Genomic DNA, 20087 nt, shown 5'->3' with positions numbered 1-20087 from the left:
GTTGTTGAAAAGACTTTGCTGGACGATAATCGAGCTTGATGACCGTAAGTTGTACATGTGTGCGTTGTACGTCCCACCCGACCGAGTCCGTAACATCGAATATGTTGACGCGCACTGCAGCTCAGTTTTTACCAACCTCGAAGATCGGTTGATGAGATCATCGTACTAGGAGATTTCAATCTCCCCAGCATTTCGTAGAAATCTTCCCGCGTTGAATTTCTTTACCCAGATTCCGATCATACCATTATTCACTCAGGGGCGGCGAGGCTTCTTGACAGCTACAGCTCAGCCACGTTACTACAAATAAATCCTACCGACAACGAGAATAACCACTACCATGATCTTTAGGTTGTCAGCGATCTGGTTTCTGCTACATCAGTAGTGAAGGCTTCCTCTACTCTAGTGAAACAAGTAGCACATCACCAACCGTTGATCGCCACGATTGGTCGCACCCTGGCGCACGATTACAATGTTCGTCCGGTCATCGTCTCTTATGACTCCCACAAAGCTGATCGTCACAGTATCGCAGACCTCTTCTCTACTCTCCATTGGCTAAATATTCTGGAGCCCGAAGATGTTGATACCGCGGTTCAAACATTTTCCAACGTTTTGGGTTATGTCATTGACAGGCACGTCCGAAGAAAGTTCATCATCGAAGCCATTACCGGGTCGCATCTGTTTTCGACTTTAATTTGTCTCGCCCAACTCTGCGTCTACAGACTGCCCTCGTATCACCCTCTGGTGAAGTGATTCCTGGAACCGTTGTCCTTCCAACTGCGCTAGTGAACGTCCGTAAGGGCAGAGGTCGCATCGTCACCGCTCGTTGCTTGCTGGACTGTGCTCCCCAACGCAACTTTGTTTCTGGGGTTGTTTGTGAACGACTGCAGCTTCTACGGATCCGGATACCGCATGCCAGTCCGAAAAGCGGAATTGGAATCACCACAACGCTGGTTGAACACCGGACCACGATAACCGTCTCCTCTCGAATCACTCCCTTCTCCGTACAAAGCTCCAAGCTCGTTTTGTCTTCCATTACCGTGAAGCTGCCCCAGTCGATCGATGGTAGAAGCCACTGGCCGATCCCAAAGCACGTGGAACTTGCAGATCCAACTTTCGCCGTTACTGGCGACATCGACATGATTCTGAGCCATTTCTTTCGAGCTCTTCGATACGGCGGAATATCGGTCGGAGAAGAGTTACCGCTACTGCAGAATACAAAATCCGGTTGGGTCGTATCCGGAGAGTATTCATTGGAGAACCACGATTACAGTGATTCAATTTCCAGTTCAGTAATCCTTGCTCAATCGATTAATTGGTCAACCTATTCTGAACCTCATAGAAGTCCACGGTACAAAGTCGTTCCGTCGGAATGATACTGCGAGGAACATTTCGTCAAGAACACCACCCACAACTCCGACGGCCGCTAGGTCGCCAAGCTTCCCAAGCATGACGAACTGCTTTGATATTTAAAGGACAACAAATACAATATCACCCGTCACTACTTCTCTCTGGAAGGCTCACTCGGTGCGAATCCCGACAAGAAGGCGATGTATCAGCAGTTCAGCTACGAGTGCGTGAGATTGGGACGTATGCGAGAGATTGGCCCCAATGAAATCGACGTGCAACCGCAGTACTTCCTTCTACACCATGCTGTGATGAAACTCGACAGCACCACTACAAAGCTTCGTACCGTATTCGACGCATTATGCCGCTTGAATTCGTCCTGCTTCTTGGTCTCATAATCCATGGCCACTCCAGCTACGATTGTTCTACGTTTTCGAGTTCATCAGTTCGTGATATCTGCGAACAATGAAATAATGTACTGGCAGATTTTGCAGCGCATTCTCTGGCGCGACGATCCTGAGGCTCCACTGAAGAGTTGCCAACTCCGCACCGTTACCTACCTCGGGCACAAACAGTGCCCAATTTCTGGCAACTAAAGTGCTGCAGAAGCTCGCCGATGATGAAGGGCAAGATTTTCCGCTAGCAGAACCCGCTGTCCGCCACGACTTCTACGTCGACAATTTGCTGTCCAGTTCAGATGAAGCTGAATGTCTCGCCGTTACCTGCAAACAGCTCATTGCAATGCTCGCTTGCGCAGAACTTCTTCTTCGACAATGGTCTTGAAATTGTCAAGCTGTTCTTGATACCATTCCGTTGGAGCCTCCGCTGGGAGCAGTCGACCGATTTCCTTTCGTTCAAGACGCCGAATTAGAAGGAATACATTGTTCTTTTCAATCCCTTAGGTTCGATTGGACCGACCATTGCAAAGGCGAAAATCATACTGCAGAGTCTTTGGAAACTCCATCTTAACTGGGAAATAACCGTGTCTAACGGATTTGCTCACGAACGGCACGAAGTTTCTGGTACTTGTTCGCCTTCGACTTTCTCGCCATGTATTACGTCCTTAGAGATTCACAGGTTCAGCGACGCTTCGGAGTTTTCATATGGCGCATACATCTATCTCCTGTCAATATCTGCCGATAGCTCTTGTACAGTTCGCCTGTTTATTTTCAAGTCCAAGGTCGCTCCGATGGGAACTCATGCCCCGACCTATGCGCAGTTCTGTGACAAGCTCAGTACAGTATCGACGTCATCGCCACCACATATCTATTGACCGATTCTTCCATCGTCTTGAGCTGGATATAAGCCACTCCATCGACATGGAAGACGTTTGTAGCCAACCGAGTGGCTGAAATCCAAGAGCTGACCTCTCACACCGTTTGGAATCATGACCCATCCGAAGACAACTCCGCCGATCTCGTTTCTCGAGGAATGCGCCATGGTGAACTCCTTGCCATTACAGTGTGGTGGAACGGACGGCAGTGGCTGAAACCCATATTCGTTCCTTAGTCCGCGAAGTACGGTGAAGTCAAACTCAGACCAATCGGAGTTCCGACGGGCTATATCCCTTGCGATCGTGAGCGAAGAATCAGTCAGATATCGTCGATCGGTGCTCCAATCTCCGTCAGCTACTGCACACTTCTTCGGCGTATCGCCGATAACTGTCTTCACCGCAAGAATCACGAACCAATTCTTGTCGACCCGTTTATGGCTCTTGACATTGACCGCACTCTGCTCAATCGGTATCTGCACCCGACACTCGCGGACAGCATTATTCGTGTCGGCAGCCGGCTTCACGATACTGGAAAACCTGTTGACGAAAGACACCCGATCGTTCTCCCCAAACATCGTCTCAGCGACAGGGATGCCAAAGGTACTGGTAAACTACATTTTTGTTCGGTATATTTACATTTGCACAAGCCGTACAGCCCGCTACAGCGACGCATCACTACAGCTCTTGCCAGAACGGTAGCCAAACCGAGTACATATTCCCGTAGAGCAGTAGAATACATTTTTGTTTTGCTGCTGTACTCCGACTGTTCGGTGAGAGTGTGGCGTAGTAAAGTTTGTTCTCTCGCTTTGTACACTTTTCTCTGCCTAGTCAAAGGGAGAGGCCCGCACACGAAAGCGTTGATGCCGGTCGTGGCGTAAACGAACCGCATTTATTGTCGTCGTTTGTGATTCAAAGTATTGAATAGATTAAAAATATTAAAAAGTGTAAAATAAGGAAAGAGAAGCTGTACCGCTCGCTTCTGGTGGCTGTACTGGGGGCAGTATTTCTTTGTCATGTTACTGCTTTGCTTACAGACTGGGTGTCCTGCAATAGCGAAGGACAGCAGCGTCGAAAGAGAAATGAGAATGTAGACAGAAAAATTACAGCCGCAGAAAAAGGAAGGCATTTTGCATCCTTGCTCACCGAGATGATCGCCATGAGAGAACACCACAGGACGCTCTATGCCGATCCCAGCCTGCTAATTTAATAGTCAAAATGTGAAGCTTCAAAATAAAAAATAAGAATTTAAAATTAGTTTTGCAATTCACAGGTTACCACACAGGTTAAAAAAAACTTTGCTCTGCCCAATATCTATCCGAGTTTTGCTAAACGAGACAATCACTAGCGATAAAGTACACATTTCTGTGTTCAACGTTCTATATAACTTACACTTTTTTATTTGGTATATTATTCGTGTATTTGACTCGGCTCAATTCATTTCAATCTCTTACACTTCCGTGGCATCATCATGGTTACAGCCTTCGTGTTAGTGAGCGTCCGATTTCTTCTTTGTTTCTTACTCGTGCGGATCACGAGTGTGAATTTCGCAAAGGATGGTGCTGGCTGTTGATTTTGAGGTACTTGACGCGGCTTTTGCCATCAGCTGTGGCCACAACGCAAATTTCATGACTAATTTAGCAGCCACAAACTTGGCAATAGTTGGTGATTCAGGTAATGGTATTGGAGGCGGTAGATGTGAAAATCAGTAATGGTAATATTGCATTATGTTTTGTACGTGAAGGGACAGGTAGGAGGAAATAGGTCGATCCACCCGGATTCTAACTACAACAACACCATTTGAAATACCGGAAAGTAGCTCGCAGATGCGCCCTTCGCAATTAATTTTATTTCTTCCAAATGTGACGTGAATCTTTTAATAGACACGGTGAAAGTGAGGTTTATCAGTCTTGTAGCCGAACATTCCGTATAAATGAAGATCTTTATTATTGCGTTGTCACAAGCAACCGCGTGTTACATGTTGTTATGCAACTGTCTGGTTTCGCATGGGTAAATTTGTTGACATGGTGGAAAGGCGTTTTCCGTAAGCCTAACCTCCATTTTCACCTTCAGTAAATGTTTTGTTCGGCTTTGTCACGAATGTTTGGCTTTATGCGAAATTGGCGGAAGTCAATAGCATCCGTATTTGGCTGGGGACACAGTGTAGACGCACGCAATTAGGGTAACCTATATATTTCTATGAAAATATACATTATAAATGTGAAGGAACTGAAAAAATATTTTTATTTTCCAGAAATAAAACAATAAGAGATTCGACTAATCCCGAGATGAAAATTTAACTCAAATTGAATAACTCCGAAAGCTCCGCAACATAAGCTTCGCCTTATTTTGCTCCTCTCTGCTAAGTATTCGGTTTCTTGCCTTTCGGCTTAATCCCCATTCGGCATAATGTGTACTCGGCCTATTGTCCATTCGGTCTGCTGTCCGTTCGGCCTACTGACCATTCGGCCTAGTGTCCATGCGGCCTACTGTCCATTCGGCCTACTGTCCATTCTGCCTACTGTCCATTCGGCGTACTGTCCATTCGGCCTACTGTCCATTCGGCCTACTGTCCATTCGGCCTACTGTCCATTCGGCCTACTGTCCTTTCGGCCTACTGTCCATTCGGCCTACTGTCCATTCGGCCTACTGTCCATTCGGCCTACTGTCCATTCGGCCTACTGTCCATTCGGCCTACTGTCCATTCGGCCTACTGTCCATTCGGTCTACTGTCCATTCGGCCTACTGTCCATTCGGCCTACTGTCCATTCGGCCTACTGTCCATTCGGCCTACTGTCCATTCGGCCTACTGTCCATTCGGCCTACTGTCCATTCGGCCTACTGTCCATTCGGCCTACTGTCCATTCGGCCTACTGTCCATTCGGCCTACTGTCCATTCGGCCTACTGTCCATTCGGCCTACTGTCCATTCGGCCTACTGTCCATTCGGCCTACTGTCCATTCGGCCTACTGTCCATTCGGCCTACTGTCCATTCGGCCTACTGTCCATTCGGCCTACTGTCCATTCGGCCTACTGTCCATTCGGCCTACTGTCCATTCGGCCTACTGTCCATTCGGCCTACTGTCCATTCGGCCTACTGTCCATTCGGCCTACTGTCCATTCGGCCTACTGTCCATTCGGCCTACTGTCCATTCGGCCTACTGTCCATTCGGCCTACTGTCCATTCGGCCTACTGTCCATTCGGCCTACTGTCCATTCGGCCTACTGTCCATTCGGCCTACTGTCCATTCGGCCTACTGTCCATTCGGCCTACTGTTCATTTGGCCTACTGTCCTTTCGGCCTAGTGTCCATTCGGCCTACTGTCCATTCGGCCTTATGTCCATTCGGCTAAGTGACCTTCTGTCCACTGGCCAGACACTGTTAGTTAGATATATTACAATAACTAAATCGGTTAGCTGGGCCGAAACCAAAACTTCCACAACGCAGTATTTGTAGCATAAAGAATCGAATCCCATAACTATAGCTATTTGCAAAGACAGTCTAATTTGTCCAGTTATTCACCACTCTCCACAAATGAACCATGCCAAGAAAGGATGCAAAATTTAGTTTTCTAAATCGAGAATACGTTATCTTTCGTTAGGAAAGTGAGCCCTTCCTTTGGCAGCGGGTTGGAGCTGCCTATGATCTGGGTATTTGACAACAAGTCCAAATGTTGGGGGTTAATCTTCTCGAGCAATTTCAGATTACAAGGAAGCTATACAATTTAACGTTTCAAATTATAATTTGAGATGAAAATGAAAGTAGGGAATTCTGCACAACGATTCTACGGGATAATGATCCGCTTTAGCAACATATTGAACGAATCCTAGATTAAGCGTTCTGCAGCAACACATTCTTCTAAAGGTTGTACTTGATTCTGCCTGGGGAAATACTAGAAAATTCCATCTATACCTTCCAGTTATGGCCAGTCTACAAAATTCTACTTGTGGGTTTGGCTTTCTAATTTCGTATATATTAAAAGTATAAACTAATTTAGATGTGAATTAGTTATGGAATTTTCGTTTTGACTTCGTCTCATTAGAATCCGACACTAACTTAGTGACAGGCTAACACTGGATCGACGCTAGCTCCAAAAACGGAAAGACTATTTGTTTTGTTATTTTTACCTAAATTTTTCTCCACTAAAGAGCCAGATAGCATAGTGGTTGAGATGTTTATCAATCATAACACCTTTGCTGCTTTTCCACATTATTTAAACGATCAACATAGGCGTTTAAATTCCTTTTGCATTCTAAGTATGGAATTCAACAATGAGTTTTCTGTCAATCATCCCATTTCAACGATCGCCCCGCACAGACACGGATCGTTGAACTGTTTACAGCCTATAACACATCAGTTTATTTAAATTTTCACGACTTCCATCAACAAACGCCATATTTGAGGACCCTTCCCAAGCATCCCTCGTCCCGCGTAATTGATTTCTGTCAACCGAACGTGATTAGTAATCCCCGTGGGACCTCCGCTAACCTTTTCAAAACCGGCACTAAATTTAGACCCAGTATGAAACTCATTTTCTCCTCTAATTTCATCTATCACAGCCATGAGACAGCGATATTTCATGAACCGAACGCTCAGTCTGCCAGCCGCAGAGCGAAGCCTCTTTTGCGCAGTCACGAGACAACTCTGTTGATAAATTAGAACGTTGCTTTGAACTGCCTTTGATGGCCGTAGGGAACCGCATCTCACCGCCGCAGCCGCCGCCACCGCGGCAAGAACAACGTTCATATACGACCGTCTATCCGATGACGACGACGACGACAACGACGGCGACGACATTAATTAGTTGCCGAGTAGAGTACCAACTCAATTTCTCGCGTTTCCCTGTGTATTATATTTCAATGAGGCAATTAATATTATTTCTTTTCCTTTCTTTCCTTCCACTCGAACAGACACAAACGGAAAGTTCAAAACTTCTTACCCTGCAAAACGCCAACACGGGGTCCACCGCATCACCTGGACGCAACAGGTGTCTCGGCGGCACACTCGGTGACATACGAGGACCCGGACGTACACCTAGGACACCATCCGCTGGTGATGCGGCATCACCACCATCATCACCACCACAACATGGAGGTAAGTGTCGTCTCTCCCGCTTATTTACATCCCAATTCTGGCCGGAGCACTCGTCGACAAGATCAATTGGACTCTAATCCAATCCGTTTTTATCTCAGCTCCATACGTTCGCCATTTCTTGTGGAATGCGGGGATTCACGCGCTGGCATGGTTCTTGTCTATGTCTTCTATACCGCTAAATGGCGAAAGATGAACGTTTTCAGCCATCGCAACTCCTCTTTCCCTCCGTACACATGCACCTGCACAACATACCTGATGCAGAAGAGACGAGCCATGTCAAAATTAATTTACTTTGTCAGATTATATTAAATCAAATTAAAATGAATAATTCGAAATGACATATTTGTTCCTTGCCGTCGCTGTCACACGCTGGCAGGTCTAGGGAACTCCGCACCGAAACGAATAAAAACAAATCCCTTCCACGTCTTTATGATTGCGGATGTCAACATTCTGACAGAGTGCGTGTATATAAAGTTATATAAAAGAATCTCAAGTGTCTTACCCCTCGCACAACCCGAAAAACCTGCCCCAGAGTGGGAATGAGTGCAGGAAGCGCAGAGATACCGAATTCGAACAACAACAACAACCGACTAAACAGTTCCAAATTATGCATACAGCGCTTGAAATTTCTGGCACACGAAGCAAGCGAGAGAAAAAAAAAAAAAAGATCCCAATCCAACGACAATGACAGCTCCGAAAAGAACTAACTCTAAATCAAGATTCTAGATATAATCATAATAACAATAAACATAATCATAACGTCACCACCAGCACCCAGCCGAAGCCGTCGTTGGTGTCGGGGACAGGACGAATCAGTGCGCGCAAGAATGTTGAAAAGAGGCAGGTTTTGGGTGGATGAGAGGGAAACTTGTTATGTGCGAGAGGTTTTCGCTTCCAGCGAACAGAAGTCACGGCAGCGAGCGGACAAGGGTGGGTTAGCGCATATAGCTTTTCAGATCCAATTTCGGTTGGTTGACGATTTTATTATTGGGTTTTCTTTTTTATGCCATACTTTACCTGTCTAGGCATCGAGGGATCCTAGAGAGAAATTAATCGATTCCGTGAAGGACAATCGATCGGTAAGGGTAATTCTTGAAACGTGTTGAAAGTCTCGGATGATTTTGGTTCATCTTCGAACGGGTACCGGACGACAATCAGTGCTTGGTGGATCTTGAGGGCAAAGGTGAAATTGAAGATGGGGCTTATTTCTAAGAAGTGTGCACTATTCATTATTCGAGCACCGCAACCATTTTTTTTAATTTCATAAAGTATTGAAAAAAAATTGCGTGGATTGGGCCATCAAGAATATAATTATACTGCTGAATAAAGTGAGAGGAAATTATTCTAGAAGCATTAACATTTACGTATTCGTAGAATGAAAAATTATTAAAAAATCCATTCTTTATTTCATGAGCTGTTCTTCAAGGCAAATATTTTCTTCTTGGATAATTGCAACATACATGTGTGTCATCCATTACTAAATACGAATTAGATTGATTTGGAATAAGGATGATGAGCCCAATTTCGTCATGCTTCTATTGTAACTCTACCTCTTCGAGTTACAATTTATACAGTAGAATAAAATGTGTCTCGAATTTTACCAGCTTCCAACGTAGTTATACAAAATCGAAAAAGTACGAGCGTTCAGGCCATCACCGCCGAAAAATGAGTTTCTGTTCGTAGTGCATCCACATGATAATTTATGCTTAGCGTACATTATGCCTAGCGTCCATTATGCCTAACGTATGTTATACCTAACCTTCATTAAGCCTTATGTTTTTATGTCTAACGTCCGTATGCCTGACGTGTTTGTTAAACTTCTCCTAAGTAAGTTAGATTGATTTGCAGTCTTCCATAAACTTGTAGGTAATAACATTATCTCTCCTATTTTCACTTATATACTGATGTATACAGTGCCACCTAACGGTAAAAATGCAAGTTTGTGTGCTTTTTCCATGCAAATCGTCGAAAAATATCATACAAACTTCGAACACGTTTGTCCGGTAGCCAGATTGGTGCGATTTGGTCCAAATTTGGTACAGACACTCCTGGTGGAACCGGGAATCGACAAAGCGGTTGGTCGATTGAATTTTCAAAAATTCGTTTTTTTCTGGGTAGCCTAGTACGTACGCCTACTGGGTAACATATCCCTTGATATCCCTTACAATATGGATATTTTTGAAACGGGAAGACAAGTAGATGATGAAAATGGATGTTTGGAACTTTTTTGAAATCTCAGATGACGACTTCCGGTTGAACAATTTTCTCGATAACCCTAACCATAAAGGTATTTTTGAAATGGGCTAGACGGGTAGATGACGGAAATGGATGAGTGACGTTATATTGCAGAACAAGATGACGACGTTCGGTTGAGCAAAATTTTCTATAACCATATCAACGCTATATCTTTCCTTATATAACTACTATATAGTTATTACTTTCCAAAAGCACTCATGTTGTTGAAATATATGAAGTTTTACTAGAACTAAAGTCGCCATCTTGGTTTTCAAAATGGCTTGCGACATCGATTTCTGTCATCTGCAGTAGCCATTTTGGATTTCAAAATGGCTTCAGAAAACGATTCCCGTCTTGTACTTGTCAAAAATTATTCCCAAAATACCCAACTTTTATTAGTAATAGTTAGCTAAGAAAATGTTAAATTGCACATAACTGCATACTGTACTATACGAACTTAATCTTTTTTTTACGAACTTGTTTGCCATTTTGAATTCAGTTCGCAAAAAAAAGTTACGTAAATCGATTATTACGTAAAAATAGAGTTATCAGAAATCAGGAATCTGAATATATTTGCTCAAATGGCATGTTCGAAGTTTGTCGGGGATTTGTGCCTTGCTGTGTCTTTTCATCATTTCCTGAGCGGAAGCAAAGAAAAAGGAGGAAGGAAGGAGTAGAATTGGAAGGGTGGGAAAATAACAGCGCAAAAACAAACATCAGGTAAGTTAAACTTACAAGTAGCTCTACTCGCCTGCGAGTAAGCCTAAAGCTCTTTATCACATTTGATAAGAAACTTTAGTATGTCTCTGAGTTTCAGTTGTCCAAACACGGTGTCGTCTATGTAAAGATGGCCGAAAACTTGAAATCGCAATTGCGATACTGCTGTGCAGGTGAATATCAGACGATATGAGGTTCCGTAGACGGATTCAAAAAGATCACATGAAAATGTCTCAGCGCGCTTAATAGTTGCCAGTCTGCAGGGGCAGATTAAAGCCGTGGTCAGCATTCCACAGTGGAGTTTCGAAAAGTATAGGATATTTTTTGAAATCACTGTGCACGGTTGTGCTAGAAAAGCTTTTGCTAGCCGACACATTAGTAGATTTCTCCAATAATTGCGGTGCTCGGGTGAAGCCCAAGACCGTATTTTTTCTTTTATCCAACTTGTAGAAATTGAGAGACCGTGCTCAGGAACAACGAAGTTAATCGCTGTACCTGCCCTGGCCAATTCGTCAGCCAATTCATTTTCAGTAATACCGGAATGTCCGGGCACCAAGACGAGGAAGATAGTGTTGACAAACCATAATCTTTTTCAAGACATGTTTGAGAATATCAAATCCCTCTTGTAGTAGCACGGAAAAGATTCCATCATTTCCAGGTGATTTGTATGGAGGAAAGCTGTCGACTGCCAACTTAACCGATTCAGTGGTAATCAATGCGCTTGCTAACGCCCACGAGTCCGGATCACCAGAATGAGATCTGTGAACTTTGTTGAGCTCCGAATCGATACAACCGGGAAAGTGTGCGTCGAAGAGATAAGTCAGAGCCTCCGAGGGAGATGTCTGGGCAGCCCCAAATGATATGATGAGCATTTGCATCACTGCCGGTAATGAGCGGAAGAACATTGCTGCTACAATTTGATATAACGCTTTTGAAGTCATCAGAAGGAAATGACTCGTTATACGGTAGATATGCTGAACAATGTATATACTTTTTGTCTGTGTTAACGGACAATCAGTGTAACTGTAACTGCACAGATACCGCGAGTTGTGAGCTTCCCTATGAGACACTTATCAATAGTTTTATTTGCAAGAATGCAAGCACGAGGCATTTCACGAGGGTTAGTCATTCCTGGCTTATTGTAAGCAATGAAGGCAGTGTTACGTAATTTCCAATATAGTTTCCTTTATGGAAGTACGGTTCTTGAACCAACGCTATGGAAGCATTAGCTTCCTACATAAATCGAGATAGATTCATAACTGCTATACGTTTATGATGGAGATTTATTTGTGCGCTTCTAACGTATCAGAAAACTGTACATGTCATTTCCAACATATATTGTACAACAACTTGAGGACATAAAGCAAGTTGGGATTTTAACGCATGTAGCGAGCCACGCAATTTGGGAACTCTAAGTTAGTTCATATATTCTATTTTTCTATTCTCCGTTTTCCTATAGTTTCTTCTTGCTCTACCTCGAGTACTATGACTCCAAATAATGCATTCACATCTTCCAGTCTCTTGCAAATTGAATGTCGTTAGAACATACAGAAAAAGAAAAAAATGACTCATTCATAATCAGTAAAAGAAAAAGTTTTTCACAACTAATCATGAAAAGCTGTTAAAATCAACTCACATAGACTATCCTTTGCCCTAATTTTCAGAACACAAATTCCCTCTGTTCTTTTCCCAACAAAAAATCAAACCACGACAATATCATTCAAAATTGACAGCGCCATATCCGCCGAATCGATCGCATTCATGCCATTCACGTCATGCCCATCAGCAGTTGAAGTACACCTGACTGTGTATCTCTGATGCGCGTACACAACAAAACATCCCGGATAGGAAAAAAAATCTCCCCATCCTCCTTCACCCCGCACCGCTCCGAATTCGAAATGAAATCGAGAGCAATTGAATGAGATTAATTTCCTGTCGCGCACTGCTCACACAATCAGTGTGTAGGTAATCCAATTTCACCAGAATCTCGCACAGGATGCTACAGCCTCGGCAATGGGGACACAACAAAAGCCGGTGTCGTCGTCGACGACGACGACGACGACCGACGTAGCCGAATGCGACGATACACCACGAACACACAGCTCAGTAAGCACGCTGCTAACGTTTCCTTTTCCCGCTGAGAGTTTTGTGCGGTATGTACCGGGAACCGGGTCGGTGGCGGTTCTGGGGTCTGCATACAATACCCACCGACCGCTGCGGAAGGTACGAGCATTGTCAAAATGTTTAGACAAACGATGTCAAAACATATCACACGGGGACAATATTGCTCGATTTGATCCACGGATGTTTTGAGGTTATTCGAAATAAACCCACCGGAGCCGCATTGTCTGCAGCCTCCGGCGGGTAAGCACGAGACACACACAAAAAAGCGAGCAACGTTTCCTTTCAATTATTACTTACGCCTCTGTGCATGCGCAATGTACGATCGCAGTGCTGGAAGCAGTGTATGATGAGAATTTTAAAGATTTTTCAAACTCCGCCAGACTTGAGCGGTGGTTGACAGCAACCAAAAAAAATGAAATACAGGAATAGTTTTGACTGCGTTTTTGATGCCAACTATGTTCAGTAGGATAAGGCATTCATCCACGTCGTCTCGACGGTCATTCCGAGCAGCATGAAATATGAATATTGTTCGGGAAAACACACACACTTAATTTAAATTACTGGGTACAGTAAAATTTTGCTGGGGTTTTGAACAGCAAACCGTTCGGTAATCAATTCAGTAAAACAATTTGGTACCGAACTCTCCGCAATCCGTTCTATCCAAACGTCAAAAAACACTGGTCAGTCAGCAGTTTCCTCTGAAAATGGCGACTTGACAGATGATTTGCTGTACCTGTTTTGTAAGTTTTTGACGAGGTTCGGTAACGTTGGTACAATTTTGCCGAACAATAAGTCAGAATTTTACTGGTTAATGTTTATGTACCGAAAAAAACAGAAGAGCTGATAAATTCAGTGAAAAATATTTCGGGTTTCAGTAAATTATTCGAAAAATTACTGAAAATCGCCAAAAAATGAAAACTATTCTGCAAATTTTTAAACAATTTGCTGACAGCTCCTTAAAAATATCACTTTACTGAGCAAGTCGTCAAAAGAAATTACTGAACAAGTTTAGGCTGGGTTAGTGTGCAGCTTCATCGTGACGGGAACTCATTCATTCAATTGTTCTAAAAGTGACTGCAACGAAACGGAAAAGAAAATCACTTAAAAGTAAAATTTAAGGGAATTGTTATTTTTTCTAAAAGAATTATGATGATGCCACTTCACAGCAACAACCTGATCAGATTTTGTTTCCCGACTAGTTTTAAGTTTGCTTGTAGTGTGAAGGAATCAAACGACAGCCTCTCATCACATTTTATTTGGTTGGGCTTCGAGACGGAGCTAGCGAAGGATGCAACGGAGGGGAAAATTCAACACAGACGTATCATATTTCGCTTCGTTTTGAAATAAAGAAATATATCGTTCGTCTGGTACAGGAAGAAATTTAATCCACAGAAAGAAATTAAATCTAAATTGCTTATAGCGAAAGATGTTGTTTAATTTATTCTCTAATGATTATTGATTAGATGATTTGTTCTTGGATACAGTGCACAAAGAGTGTGAATTTAGTAGAAATTTCAACGTTTTACTAAAACTTAATAATTTAGTCTAATAATATGTTTAGGAAACTTTGTTAGACCCTTCTTTTCGTTTAAATAGTAGCTAGGCTTGGTCTAATTTTATGAAGATCTAAAATATAATTTTTAAACGGTTCGAGATAGAGCGACCGCCTTCAATTAAAATGTTTAGGAACACATTTTATATAATTTTGCTAAAGATACTTGCGATACTTCTCCGAGGAGCGTTCATAAAGCCAAAACCCGATATAGAATTGAACTCTTGAATGCAGAGAACAGAATAAAGAATGTTTGGAAAACCTTGTTCTTTTTATTTGCTTCAGTTATTTGGGGCAACCCTGTAGTTGATACACTAAAGTTTTCAATTCGAGTTCATAACAAATACTCTATTTAATTTGAATATCGTTTTAGTTTATGATTTCTTATAAGATGAGATTGAAAATCTTTCGGTGTTAATGAGTGGGCTACTTTTGGGTTTAGCAAACTTATAAGACTCACACATAATTCATTTCATGGAAGTCATCTCGTATCTCTTCTATTTGTGTTCTTTGTGAAAGACATCTGTTGTGAATTGTCTAAAGACATAGACGCAGATGATCTGAAAATTTATTGTGTTAAAACAATCATGATGCTATTCTCAACCACCAAAGGCATCAGTCACAATACCAGTGTGCTCTCTGCTACTACCCAAGCCAGTGCAAACAGTTGCTTTTTTCTTGTGTGCTTTGTCTAAAGAACAAAGGGAACCGTTACTATTATTCTTGTGTGGTGCTCTATCAAGATGACTGAGTCTCATCAACAAAATGTGATTCTTCGGGCTAACACGGTGGCCATTGACTTCCGGTCTTTCCGCATAAGACCAAGTATTGGTGATGTGGAACAATTTCTGAAGGTGAAAATGCAGCTTCGGTTTTCGGATGTCAGCTACATCCAGTTGGAGCACGTTAGGCACGCGGTGCTGATAACGTTCAACAAATTCGCCCAGGCGAAAAGATTCATTTCGCAAAACAACTTGAAACACGTGCTGAATTGTGACACCGCTAAAATCAAGATCCCTGTGTATATGGATAACGGAAACGTGGAAGTTAAATTATTTGATTTGGCACCACGTACTTGCAAAGTGGCCATTAAAAGATTCATGTCGTATTTCGGAGAAGTGGAATCCATTACGGAGGATACGTGGAGGAACTACTTTCCAGGTATTTCAAATGGTGTTTTTGTGGTGAGAATGCGGGTAAACCAACCCATTCCCTCCTACCTTACCCTGCAGTACACAACAGAAGGGGGTGATACCATAGTACAGCGAACTCTATGTTCATATCAAGGACAAACTAACACGTACCAGTTCTGTGAACAAACGGCACATTACGGACAACCCTGTCCAGGAACCGCTAAGAAAAGCTCATCTATAGAAAGAAATGCTAACACTCAGTCCCCAATATCATTCCCTGAGCCACAAACGGTTGCCAAATTTGTGGCTGCTGTTCAAGTAATAATGACAACTGCGAAAGCCGCGTCAAGTACCAAAAACGCAACAGCTAATACCATCAATGAGGGAGCTACTAGCAACACCTGATCGCGAGCATCAAGGCAGTAACCCCGATGATAACCCGGACATGTGCGACGACGACAGAGATATGAATGACCCCCATGATACAGTTGACGTGGATGCAAATATTTCCCCGACACGAAAACGGATCTCCGCGCGCAATGGCAAGTCGCGCGTACGGGATAGATCTTAGCATTATTTTGTTATTATTTTTATTGTTTACATCATGTAAATATTTAAAAGATCCACGGCTCCGTGAAGCTAACGCCTTGAGCCGTGCTAAATAAACGAATTTAAAAAAAAAACAATCATGATATTGCGTATTGCAAATGTTCCTCGAATGGGTCATGGATTGGTGTGACAGAAAAGGAAAGAGTTTGGATTCAAAAATGCAGTGGCATCACTTTCGCACGAGTGCGCTAGCCCAATGTGGATAGATGGGAAGGAAGCTACTTTCGACGATAAGAACCTTCACTACTCTGGAAATTCATACTGGTGCTTCCATGTCTTCGGCAAGCTACCTCGGGTAAAATTGGGTTATATTTGACAACTTTGGTTTTTCGTAATGTGCTGTATGATCACGGAACTAGTACGTTTTCATTTGTCGTTGATATGTGAAAAGAATGCTCTGTGTAATGGTACCGCCGAATGTTTTGTACCCGAATGAATGTTTTTTGGGAATACCCGATTTTTTAATCATATTTCGTAACATAAGCCGCGATGCAGTTATACCTTTTCCCAGCATCTACATATTAATTTAATTAATTTAACGTATTTTAGGTTATTATGCTGAATGAATCATCGGCAGACCGTATTTGATTGGAGTTATACTTTATGCATCTTCGACTCACTCATCTCGATAGCTCACCAGTAATATGTAAAAGTAAACTATTTAGTAGCTAACTTTTGTAAAATCAGAAATTTGCGTTTCAATTTCACTAATCAGTTTTGGATACTGCTTAAGCTTCACTTTTTTGCGTTGCGTTGCGTAAGCACGGTATACTTCGTAGATTGCAGACTGATGATTCTCATTTCCACCCAGAACACTTGAGGAACATTGTTTGGGAATTACAATCCAGTCCAAGCGAGAATTTCGCCTGAGAACCACCATTGCGGGCCACTTCATTGAGTGCTGTTTGCGTAATTTCAAGCGCAAAAGGTGAGAAAATCAAAATAAACGGTAGTGCTTTACAGACCGAGAGATAGCGGTTGTTATTTAACATTGCCAGGCCCCCACTATTCACTTCTACGTCAGAAATACCCAAAGGAACCATTGATGTTTCTGTTATACTTCAATGATGTACATCTAGTGCCAAAGACTCCACAATTGTCCTTCGCCAGTGACCCCAGGATAATTCGTCTGATTCGTTTAATTGAAGATTGCGGATTTCTCCGTATGTGTGTAAACCCGACGAAGTACTCTGTAATCTCAATTTCACGGAAGTCCCATGCAGTTGGTGAAGCGTTTCCAGTACTGAGATCCATCTTCAGGATAGCCAAAAATTTTATCACGATCAATACTGGAATATTGCTCTGAAGTTTGAAGCCCAAACTACAATAACGGCGTGGAGGGAATTAAAACCATCTAGCGTCGCTTTTTACGTTCCGCGCTTAGTAGATTGCCGCCGAGAGAGCCCATCCGACTGCCTAGCTATGAAAACCGGATTCAACTGAAGTTTCTGTATGTTTTCATTTTTCACCACTTACTGAAAATGTCTCTGGCAGCACTGCTCCAGCTGAATCCAATCAGACTAATAGCTGTAACTTTAGTTCTATGAGTAATACTCATAACTCTAAGCACTCAAATGAAAGGTAATAGTCTTAGTTACCAGCTATACTGATTTTTATGAGCAAATTTTGCCTCTAACAAACGGTTTAGCTGTTTTAAAACGTTGTTTATAAACAACATGGACATAAAGAGGTTAACTTTGTGTAACCTCTTTTTTTTTTAAATGATTTCATAACGATTAGTTTTTTTATGCACGACTTGATTGTTAGAAACAAGATTAGTGTTAAGGCCAACATCACTGGGGCTTTGGTATGCATGTTGATGCAATGAAACAAACAAATAAAAGACCCACGACACAGTCAAGCTAGCGCATTGAGACGTGACAAATAAATTAATATATGTAAAAAATCGTGTTCGAAACAATGTAAAATATATTGATAAAAGGTTTTAATTTTCCGTTTGGATTATTTCGCGAGCTTTAATATTTGATCCAATTCCTCATGCTCTGCACTATAAAAGATTGTACTGATCCATCACATTTCTTTCACTTTCACATATCTTGAGTACCGTAGATCGCTCTAACGCTTCGCCAATTTCCAGAATGCTTTGATGGATGATGAAATTCAGGACAATTTGAAGGGTTCATCTGCTTTGACACTATTAGCTGCATACCTTTTTAGCTGCGCTTTAGAGTAGTAACAGTTGTCCAAAATAGGCTACACCCAACCTTGACCTTGTGCTAACAGTTCCTAATATATTTCAACGGAAAAATTCGTTTTTACGCATTCTTCTATGTACACATTTGAAGGCATTGTTTTTAGAATTAATAAAAGACTCTGTCTTGAGTTCACAACTGCATATTCCTTGCCAAATAATAATCTTCTTTGCAAATCTTTCAACACATTCAAACTTATATCTAAACCATCGCCACGACCAGTCTAGTAGGTTTTGTGGACAGCTTATATGTTTACTGGCGCTGTAAGACTTATTACCTTTCCGAATGGAAATACCAGGATCGGATTTAGCGCAACTGAATACCTTCTTCTTCAGCTCTCGCTCTTTTGTTCCCATTGGCTTACAAGAATAATTGTAATGAAATAATGAACCGTCATAACATTTATTCACTTTTTTAAATAACCGTAAGGAACATTGAAACAAAAGAGTTTTTACCCACGAAAATTGATTTGGAAATTGAAAAAGAACAATCTAACTTGAAAATTTATTAACCAATAAAAAATACAGATTTAATAGAAATTTCAAATCCAAACGGTGGATCTTTTGAGTAGATGATAAAACCAAAACTTTCAATTAAACACGCAGACATATCCAACGGCAGACACTGAGTATACTGGAACTATTTCCTGCTTTAAATGCAGGCCCAATAATATTGCATCCGCGCCACCCAGTTATTTATGTTGTGTACATGCTAAATGTAGAAAATGTATGCAAAACAGAATAGCACCCAAGAGCATTACAACAAAACAGCCCGTGCTCAAAATTTGCCGAATCCTGCACATCCATACAACTGCAATTTATGCAAAGTCCAAAAGTGGCAGATCAGACCCGCCCCGGTCTGGAGGAGTGATTCAACATGAATCATAGACAATAGTCTACGCCGGCTCGATTCTCTACCTCTCATACCGACCGAGTGCTGGAGTAGGTTAACAATGAACTAACAGGCACTTCATGGCCATCCCATCACAACACCGACTCTCGGTGGGTACCGGAGTTTGAACAATGGAAAAGAAAGCACCGGTGTCGGAAATGGTACACACTCTTCAGCCCTCGCAATCGACCAACTCTTTGAACGGGACGAGACAGGGATTCCGCAGGCCAGCTAAAGAGGCTGAAGCAGGGCGCGTTCGCGTGAATAGATGGGTACACAAAAGGCAAAGCATTAAAAAAAAGATCATGATGATCAAACATCACTTGAGCCAACAACATCAACAACAGCCCGTTTGAATAACTAAAGTATCAAAATAACAAAATAAATACATGTAAAGATACACCGTAGCATACAAAACGCAAACACTGGCCGCAGCAGAAGGGGATGGCGCAAAAGAACAGGTTGGAAATATGCGCGCACGGGCAGGAGAAATACCACCCAAATAGTCGCACTGGACTCTGGTTTCCCACACCTTCTTCGCGGTGTGCTTTTTCTCCGACGCGACGGTTCCCGGCATGACCGAGAGCGCTCTGACCGAATGGGATTCCATTTCGCCTATGCACTCGGAGCACTACCGAGCCCTGGACCTGGTTCCTCCTCCGATCGAGAGCCCACTCGCCAACGAGCAAGTGTAGTATATTCACAAATGTTTCGAGTATTTACACCCCTCGACGGGGCCATTATGCGGATGGACAAAGTCAAATATTATCGCTAGGTTGGCGCGTTGGCTAGCTTCGAAAGCTTCGAGTGGATGTGTGTAGTCGAAAGTTTTGTATTTTCGTGTTAGGTAAATATGATTAATTCAGCTATTTGATGAGCCGTGGCCAGCGTGGTCACCGGGGCG

At 42.5% G+C, this 20087-nt stretch overlaps 1 protein-coding gene across 1 annotated transcript in view; it reads left to right on the top strand.

Moving 5' to 3' along the window:
* Positions 1-20087, top strand: part of LOC131684428 (uncharacterized protein DDB_G0283357) — a 452063-nt gene that overhangs the window by 406272 nt on the left and 25704 nt on the right. The window contains exon 4 of the mRNA XM_058967286.1: positions 7526-7709. Within this exon, the coding sequence (XP_058823269.1) occupies positions 7526-7709 (184 nt within the window). The remainder of the gene's footprint in view (positions 1-7525; positions 7710-20087) is intronic.

This window comes from Topomyia yanbarensis, chromosome 2 (genome assembly GCF_030247195.1).
Source record: "Topomyia yanbarensis strain Yona2022 chromosome 2, ASM3024719v1, whole genome shotgun sequence".
NCBI classification, from domain to species: Eukaryota; Metazoa; Arthropoda; class Insecta; order Diptera; family Culicidae; genus Topomyia; species Topomyia yanbarensis.
Note: the sequence above shows the minus strand (reverse complement) of the source record. Positions and strands in the feature narration are given on the sequence as shown.